Source organism: Salmo trutta, unplaced genomic scaffold (genome assembly GCF_901001165.1).
Source record: "Salmo trutta unplaced genomic scaffold, fSalTru1.1, whole genome shotgun sequence".
NCBI classification, from domain to species: Eukaryota; Metazoa; Chordata; class Actinopteri; order Salmoniformes; family Salmonidae; genus Salmo; species Salmo trutta.
The window spans coordinates 216,775-226,038 of NW_021822710.1; the positions used below are offsets into that span (position 1 = coordinate 216,775).

Genomic DNA, 9,264 nt, shown 5'->3' on the forward strand with positions numbered 1-9,264 from the left:
GTGATATGGTGCTGCTAGACAACATACTCAGAATGTTACCTGGTGATATGGTGCTGCTAGTGATAGACAACACACTCAGAATGTTACCTGGTGATATGGTGCTGATAGACAACATCCTCAGAATGTTACCTGGTGATATGGTGCTGCTAGTGATAGACAACACACTCAGAATGTTACCTGGTGATATGGTGCTGCTAGACAACATCCTCAGAATGTTACCTGGTGATATGGTGCTGCTGGACAACATACTCAGAATGTTACCTGGTGATATGGTACTGATAGACAACATCCTCAGAATGTTACCTGGTGATATGGTGCTGCTGGTGATAGACAACATACTCAGAATGTTACCTGGTGATATGGTGCTGCTAGAAAACATACTCAGAATGTTACCTGGTGATATGGTGCTGCTAGACAACATCCTCAGAATGTTACCTGGTGATATGGTGCTGCTAGTGATAGACAACACACTCAGAATGTTACCTGGTGATATGGTGCTGCTAGTGTTAGACAACATCCTCAGATTGTTACCTGGTGATATGGTGCTGCTAGACAACATACTCGGAATGTTACCTGGTGATATGGTGCTGCTAGTGATAGACAACATACTCAGAATGTTACCTGGTGATATGGTGCTGCTAGACAACATACTCAGAATGTTACCTGGTGATATGGTGCTGATAGGCAACATCCTCAGAATGTTCCCTGGTGATATGGTGCTGCTAGTGATAGACAACATACTCAGAATGTTACCTGGTGATATTGTGCTGCTAGTGATAGACAACATACTCAGAATGTTACCTGGTGATATGGTGCTGCTAGACAACATCCTCAGAATGTTACCTGGTGATATGGTGCTGCTGGTGATAGACAACATACTCAGAATGTTACCTGGTGATATGGTGCTGCTAGACAACATACTCAAAATGTTACCTGGTGATATGGTGCTGCTAGACAACATCCTCAGAATGTTACCTGGTGATATGGTGCTGTTAGACAACAATCTCAGAATGTTACCTGGTGATATGGTGCTGCTAGTCATAGACAACACACTCAGAATGTTACCTGGTGATATGGTGCTGCTAGTGTTAGACAACATCCTCAGAATGTTACCTGGTGATATGGTGCTGCTAGACAACATACTCAGAATGTTACCTGGTGATATGGTGCTGCTAGACAACATCCTCAGAATGTTACCTGGTGATATGGTGCTGTTAGACAACATCCTCAGAATGTTACCTGGTGATATGGTGCTGCTAGTGATAGACAACATACTCAGAATGTTACCTGGTGATATGGTGCTGCTAGTGATAGACAACATACCCAGAATGTTACCTGGTGATATGGTGCTGTTAGACAACATACTCAGAATGTTACCTGGTGATATGGTGCTGTTAGTGATAGACAACATACTCAGAATGTTACCTGGTGAAATGGTGCTGCTAGACAACATACTCAGAATGTTACCTGGTGATATGGTGCTGCTAGACAACATACTCAGAATGTTACCTGGTGATATGGTGCTGCTAGTGATAGACAACACACTCAGAATGTTACCTGGTGATATGGTGCTGATAGACAACATCCTCAGAATGTTACCTGGTGATATGGTGCTGCTAGTGATAGACAACACACTCAGAATGTTACCTGGTGATATGGTGCTGCTAGACAACATCCTCAGAATGTTACCTGGTGATATGGTGCTGCTGGACAACATACTCAGAATGTTACCTGGTGATATGGTGCTGCTAGACAACATACTCAGGATGTTACCTGGTGAAATGGTGCTGCTAGTGTTAGACAACATCCTCAGATTGTTACCTGGTGATATGGTGCTGCTAGACAACATACTCAGAATGTTACCTGGTGATATGTTGCTGCTAGACAACATCCTCGGAATGTTACCTGGTGATATGGTGCTGCTAGTGATAGACAACATACTCAGAATGTTACCTGGTGATATGGTGCTGCTAGACAACATACTCAGAATGTTACCTGGTGATATGGTGCTGATAGGCAACATCCTCAGAATGTTCCCTGGTGATATGGTGCTGCTAGTGATAGACAACATACTCAGAATGTTACCTGGTGATATTGTGCTGCTAGTGATAGACAACATACTCAGAATGTTACCTGGTGATATGGTGCTGCTAGACAACATCCTCAGAATGTTACCTGGTGATATGGTGCTGCTAGACAACACACTCAGAATATTACCTGGTGATATGGTGCTGCTAGACAACATACTCAGAATGTTACCTGGTGATATGGTGCTGCTAGACAACATACTCAGAATGTTACCTAGTGATATGGTGCTGCTAGACAACATCCTCAGAATGTTACCTGGTGATACGGTGCTGTTAGTGTTAGACAACATACTCAGAATGTTACCTGGTGATATGGTGCTGTTAGTGATAGACAACATACTCAGAATGTTACCTGGTGATATGGTGCTGATAGACAACATCCTCAGAATGTTACCTGGTGATATGGTGCTGCTAGTGATAGACAACACACTCAGAATGTTACCTGGTGATATGGTGCTGCTAGACAACATACTCAGAATGTTACCTGGTGATATGGTGCTGCTAGACAACATCCTCAGAATGTTACCTGGTGATATGGTGCTGCTAGTGATAGACAACACACTCAGAATGTTACCTGGGGATATGGTGCTGCTAGTGTTAGACAACATCCTCAGATTGTTACCTGGTGATATGGTGCTGCTAGACAACATACTCAGAATGTTACCTGGTGATATGTTGCTGCTAGACAACATCCTCAGAATGTTACCTGGTGATATGGTGCTGCTAGTGATAGACAACATACTCAGAATGTTACCTGGTGATATGGTGCTGCTGGTGATAGACAACATACTCAGAATGTTACCTGGTGATATGGTGCTGATAGGCAACATCCTCAGAATGTTACCTGGTGATACGGTGCTGTTAGTGTTAGACAACATACTCAGAATGTTACCTGGTGATATGGTGCTGCTAATGATAGACAACATACTCAGAATGTTACCTGGTGATATGGTGCTGTTAGTGATAGACAACATACTCAGAATGTTACCTGGTGATATGGTGCTGTTAGACAACATACTCAGGATGTTACCTGGTGATATGGTGCTGCTAGACAACATACTCAGAATGTTACCTGGTGATATGGTGCTGTTAGACAACACACTCAGAATGTTACCTGGTTATATGGTGCTGCTAGTGATTGACAACATCCTCAGAATGTTACCTGGTGATATGGTGCTGCTAGACAACATACTCAGAATGTTACCTGGTGATATGGTGCTGCTAGACAACACACTCAGAATATTACCTGGTGATATGGTGCTGATAGACAACATACTCAGAATGTTACCTGGTGATATGGTGCTGTTAGTGTTAGACAGCAGCAGGCAGACTGTCCTCTCTCTCCTCCCCCTGGCTGCAGCAGGCAGACTGTCCTCTCTCTCCTCCCCCTGGCTGCAGCAGGCAGACTGTCCTCTCTCCTTCCCCTGGCTGCAGCAGGCAGACTGTCCCCTCTCTCCTCCTCCAGGCTACATCAGGCCGACTGTCCTCTCTCTCCTCCCTGTAGCTACAGCAGGCAGACTGTCCTCTCTCTCCTCCCTGTAGCTACAGCAGGCAGACTGTCCTCTCTCTCCTCCCCCTGGCTGCAGCAGGCAGACTGTCCTCTCTCTCCTCCCTGTAGCTACAGCAGGCAGACTGTCCTCTCTCTCCTCCCCCTGGCTGCAGCAGGCAGACTGTCCTCTCTCTCCTCCCTGTAGCTACAGCAGGCAGACTGTCCTCTCTCTCCTCCCTGTAGCTACAGCAGGCAGACTGTCCTCTCTCCTCCTCCAGGCTACAGCAGGCAGACTGTCCTCTCTCTCCTCCCCCTGGCTACAGCAGGCAGACTCTCCTCTCTCCTCCCTCTAGCTACAGCAGGCAGACTGTCCTCTCTCCTCCCTCTAGCTACAGCAGGCAGACTGTCCTCTCTCTCCTCCCTCTAGCTACAGTAGGCAGACTGTCCTCTCTCCTCCCTCTAGCTACAGCAGGCTGACTGTCCTCTCTCCTCCCTCCAGCTACAGCAGGCTGACTGTCCTCTCTCCTCTCTCTAGCTACAGCAGGCTGACTGTCCTCTCTCCTCCCTCTAGCTACAGCAGGCTGACTGTCCTCTCTCTCCTCCCTCCAGCTACAGCAGGCTGACTGTCCTCTCTCTCCTCCCTCCAGCTACAGCAGGCTGACTGTCCTCTCTCCTCCCTCTAGCTACAGCAGGCTGACTGTCCTCTCTCCTCCCTCTAGCTACAGCAGGCTGACTGTCCTCTCTCCTCCCTCTAGCTACAGCAGGCAGACTGTCCTCTCTCCTCCCTCTAGCTACAGCAGGCAGACTGTCCTCTCTCCTCCCTCTAGCTACAGCAGGCTGACTGTCCTCTCTCCTCCCCTAGGCTGCAGCAGGCAGACTGTCCTCTCTCTCCTCCCCCAGGCTGCAGCAGGCAGACTGTCCTCTCTCTCCTCCCCCAGGCTGCAGACAATGGTGCTAAGTAGACACCTGACTATACACCTGCTAACTAGACACCTGCTAACTAGACAATGCTGCTAACTATACACCTGCTAACTATACACCTTTTAACTAGACAATGCTGCTAACTAGACACCTTCTAACTTTTCAACACTGCTAACTATGCACCTGCTAACTAGACACCTGCTAACTAGACAATGCTGCTAACTAGACACCTTCTAACTAGACACCTTCTAACTAGACACCTTCTAACTAGACAATGCTGCTAACTAGACACCTTCTAACTAGACACCTTCTAACTAGACAATGCTGCTAACTAGACACCCTTGCTAACTAGACACCTTCTAACTAGACACCCTTGCTAACTAGACACCCTTGCTAACTAGACACCCTTGCTAACTAGACACCGTTGCTAACTAGACAATGCTGCTAACTAACTAGACAATGCTGCTAACTAACTAGACAATGCTGCTAACTAACTAGACAATGCTGCTAACTAACTAGACAATGCTGCTAACTATACACCTGCTAACTATACACCTGCTAACTATACACCTGCTAACTAGACAATGTTGCTAACTAGACACCTAACTAGACAACGGTGCCAACTGCAGCCAAGGGGAGGAGAGAGAGGACTGTTATGGTATGCTGTTGGTCTGCACTGGGTCCTGGTATGGTATGCTGTTGGTCTGCACTGGGTCCTGGTATGCTGTTGGTCTGCACTGGGTCCTGGTATGGTATGCTGTTGGTCTGCGCTGGGTCCTGGTATGGTATGCTGTTGGTCTGCACTGGGTCCTGGTATGCTGTTGGTCTGCACTGGGTCCTGGTATGGTATGCTGTTGGTCTGCGCTGGGTCCTGGTATGGTATGCTGTTGGTCTGCACTGGGTCCTGGTATGGTATGCTGTTGGTCTGCACTGGGTCCTGGTATGCTGTTGGTCTGCACTGGGTCCTGGTATGCTGTTGGTCTGCGCTGGGTCCTGGTATGCTGTTGGTCTGCACTGGGTCCTGGTATGGTATGCTGTTGGTCTGCACTGGGTCCTGTTATGGTATGCTGTTGGTCTGCACTGGGTCTTGGTATGGTATGCTGTTGGTCTGCACTGGGTCCTGTTATGCTGTTGGTCTGCGCTGGGTCCTGTTATGGTATGCTGTTGGTCTGCACTGGGTCCTGGTATGCTGTTGGTCTGCGCTGGGTCCTGGTATGGTATGCTGTTGGTCTGCACTCGGTCCTGGTATGGTATGCTGTTGGTCTGCACTGGGTCCTGGTATGGTATGCTGTTGGTCTGCACTGGGTCCTGGTATGGTATGCTGTTGGTCTGCGCTGGGTCCTGGTATGGTATGCTGTTGGTCTGCACTGGGTCCTGGTATGGTATGCTGTTGGTCTGCACTGGGTCCTGGTATGCTGTTGGTCTGCACTGGGTCCTGGTATGCTGTTGGTCTGCACTGGGTCCTGTTATGGTATGCTGTTGGTCTGCACTGGGTCCTGGTATGGTATGCTGTTGGTCTGCACTGGGTCCTGGTATGGTATGCTGTTGGTCTGCACTGGGTCCTGGTATGGTATGCTGTTGGTCCGCGCTGGGTCCTGGTATGGTATGCTGTTGGTCTGCACTGGGTCCTGGTATGCTGTTGGTCTGCACTGGGTCCTGGTATGGTATGCTGTTGGTCTGCACTGGGTCCTGGTATGCTGTTGGTCTGCACTGGGTCCTGGTATGCTGTTGGTCTGCACTGGGTCCTGGTATGGTATGCTGTTGGTCTGCACTGGGTCCTGTTATGGTATGCTGTTGTTCTGCACTGGGTCCTGGTATGGTACTGGTCTGCACTGGGTCCTGGAATGCTGTTGGTCTGCACTGGGTCATTATTATGCATTTCTAATAGATTTCATTTAGATAATAAATAATAATTGTCTGCGCTTTTCTGTAGGTGAAAAACACACGTCTTTCAATGACAGAAAACTTTTCATTTGCTTCAGCTTTTGGGTTTAGGGTTGTCGTTCAGAAGGCCTTGTGAAACAGCAGAGAAAACATCCAGCGGTCTGATAACATCTCTATCACCCTTGGTCGATCACATCACCCAAGGGTACAATAACAAGAGTTGTGTTCGTCACAGGTTGCCTCCCCAAATGACAACCTATTCCCTATGCAGTGCACACTACATTTGACCAGGGCCCACAGGGCACTATGTAGTGAATAAGGTGGCATTTGGGACATATCCTCAGTCTCCTACTGCAGGAAGTTTACAGTTCCACTCTCCTATAGAGCTCTGTAATGAGACCCGACAGGACAATGACTGGACAACACAACAGCCTGTAATAGTGAAAGGTAAGGATTTTTAAACAGCCCTGAAGACCTCCTAGTCATCAGGTTGGAGAGCTTTCGGAGAGATATCGTCACGCTGGTAAGATTCATCAATAGGGCCGTGGGTTCCTCTGACGTGAGCTGGACACTACAGGCTAGTCTTGTGTTGTTTCCATATGGTGGATACAGTACAGCTTGGATAGATCTAAGACATGGTGGATAGATCTAAGACATGGTGGATACAGTTCAGCCTGGATAGATCTAAGACATGGTGGATACAGTTCAGCCTGGATAGATCTAAGACATGGTGGATAGATCTAAGACATGGTGGATACAGTTCAGCTTGGATAGATCTAAGACATGGTGGATACAGTTCAGCTTGGATAGATCTAAGACATGGTGGATACAGTTCAGCTTGGATAGATCTAAGACATGGTGGATACAGTTCAGCTTGGATAGATCTAAGACATGGTGGATACAGTTCAGCTTGGATAGATCTAAGACATGGTGGATACAGTTCAGCTTGGATAGATCTAAGACATGGTGGATACAGTTCAGCCTGGATAGATCTAAGACATGGTGGATAGATCTAAGACATGGTGGATACAGTTCAGCCTGGATAGATCTAAGACATGGTGGATAGATCTAAGACATGGTGGATACAGTTCAGCTTGGATAGATCTAAGACATGGTGGATACAGTTCAGCCTGGATAGATCTAAGACATAGTGGATACAGTTCAGCCTGGATAGATCTAAGACATGGTGGATACAGTAGATACAGTTCAGCGTGGATTGATCTAAGACATGGTGGATACAGTTCAGCCTGGATAGATCTAAGACATGGTGGATACAGTGGATACAGTTCAGCCTGGATAGATCTAAGACATGGTGGATACAGTTCAGCGTAGATAGATCTAAGACATGGTGGATACAGTTCAGCGTGGATAGATCTAAGACATGGTGGATACAGTTCAGCTTGGATAGATCTAAGACATGGTGGATACAGTTCAGCTTGGATAGATCTAAGACATGGTGGATACAGTTCAGCCTGTATAGATCTAAGACATGGTGGATACAGTGGATACAGTTCAGCCTGGATAGATCTAAGACATGGTGGATACAGTGGATACAGTTCAGCTTGGATAGATCTAAGACATGGTGGTGTAGTGTAACGCGGGTGCAGTGAAACGCGGGTGCAGTGTAACGCGGGTGCAGTGTAACGCGGGTGTAGTGAAACGCGGGTGCAGTGAAACGCGGGTGCAGTGAAACGCGGGTGCAGTGAAACGCGGGTGTAGTGAAATGCTTGTGCTTCTTGCTCCGACAGGGCAGTAATATCTAACAAGTAATATCTAACAAATTACATAACATATACCCAATACACATACATCTAAGTAGGAATGAATTAAGACTAATATACATACGGACGAGCGATGTCAGAGAGGAACGGACTAAGATAGTGTAGAATACAGTATATACATATGAGATGAGTAATGCAAGATATGTAAGCATTATTAAGTGAATGCGATACTGTTGAAAAGTATAGAATACACTATATGAATACAGTTGAAGTCGGTAGTTTACATACACTTAGGTTGAAGTCATTAAAACTCGTTTTTCAACCACTCCACAAATTTCTTGTTAACAAACTATAGGATTGGCAAGTCGGTTAGGACATCTACTTTGTGCATGACACAAGTAATTTTTCCAACAATTGTTTACAGACAGATTATTTCACTTATCATTCGCTGTATCACAATTCCAGTCAGAAGTTTGCATATACTAAGCTGACTGCGCTTTTAAACAGCTTGGAAAATTCCGGAAAATGATGTCATGGCTTTAGAAGCTTCTGATAGACTAATTGACATAATTTGAGTCAATTGGAGGTGTACCTGTGGATGTATTTCAAGGCCTACCTTCAAACTCAGTGCCTCTTTGCTTGACATCATGGGAAAATCAAAAGAAATCAACCAAGACCTTTGAAAAAAAATTGTAGACCTCTACAAGTCTGGTTCATCCTTGGGAGCAATTTCCAAACGCCTGAAGGTACCAAGTTCATCTGCACAAACAATAGTACGCAAGTATAAACACCATGGGACCACGCAGCCGTCATACCGCTCAGGAAGGAGACGCGTTCTGTCTCCTAGAGATGAACGTATTCTGGTGTGAAAAGTACAAATCAATCCCAGAACAGCAGCAAAGGACCTTGCGAAGATGCTGGAGGAAACAGGTACAAAAGTATCTATATCCACAGTAAAACGAGTCCTATATCCACATAACCTGAAAGGCCGCTCAGCAAGAAGAAGCCACTGCTCCAAAACCGCCATTAAAAAAACCCAGACTACGCTTTGCAACTGCACATGGGGACAAAGATCGTACTTTTAGGAGAAATGTCCTCTGGTCTGATGAAACAGCCTTAGGCCTATATATCACGATGGCAAGGCCTTAGGCCTATATATCAC

At 46.5% G+C, this 9,264-nt stretch overlaps 1 protein-coding gene across 1 annotated transcript; it reads right to left on the minus strand.

Moving 5' to 3' along the window:
- Window positions 1–5,103: 5,103 nt before the first annotated feature.
- Window positions 5,104–6,366, minus strand: LOC115183958 (microtubule-associated protein 6-like). Its single transcript, XM_029744944.1, has one exon. It carries the CDS (start codon window positions 6,364–6,366, stop codon window positions 5,104–5,106), a length of 1,263 nt encoding a protein of 420 aa, XP_029600804.1.
- Window positions 6,367–9,264: the final 2,898 nt, after the last annotated feature.

Excerpts from the sequence above, each read along its gene's own strand:
- LOC115183958 (XM_029744944.1), bottom strand. The coding sequence starts at position 6,366 with ATGACCCAGTGCAGACCAACAGCATTCCAGGACCCAGTGCAGACCAGT.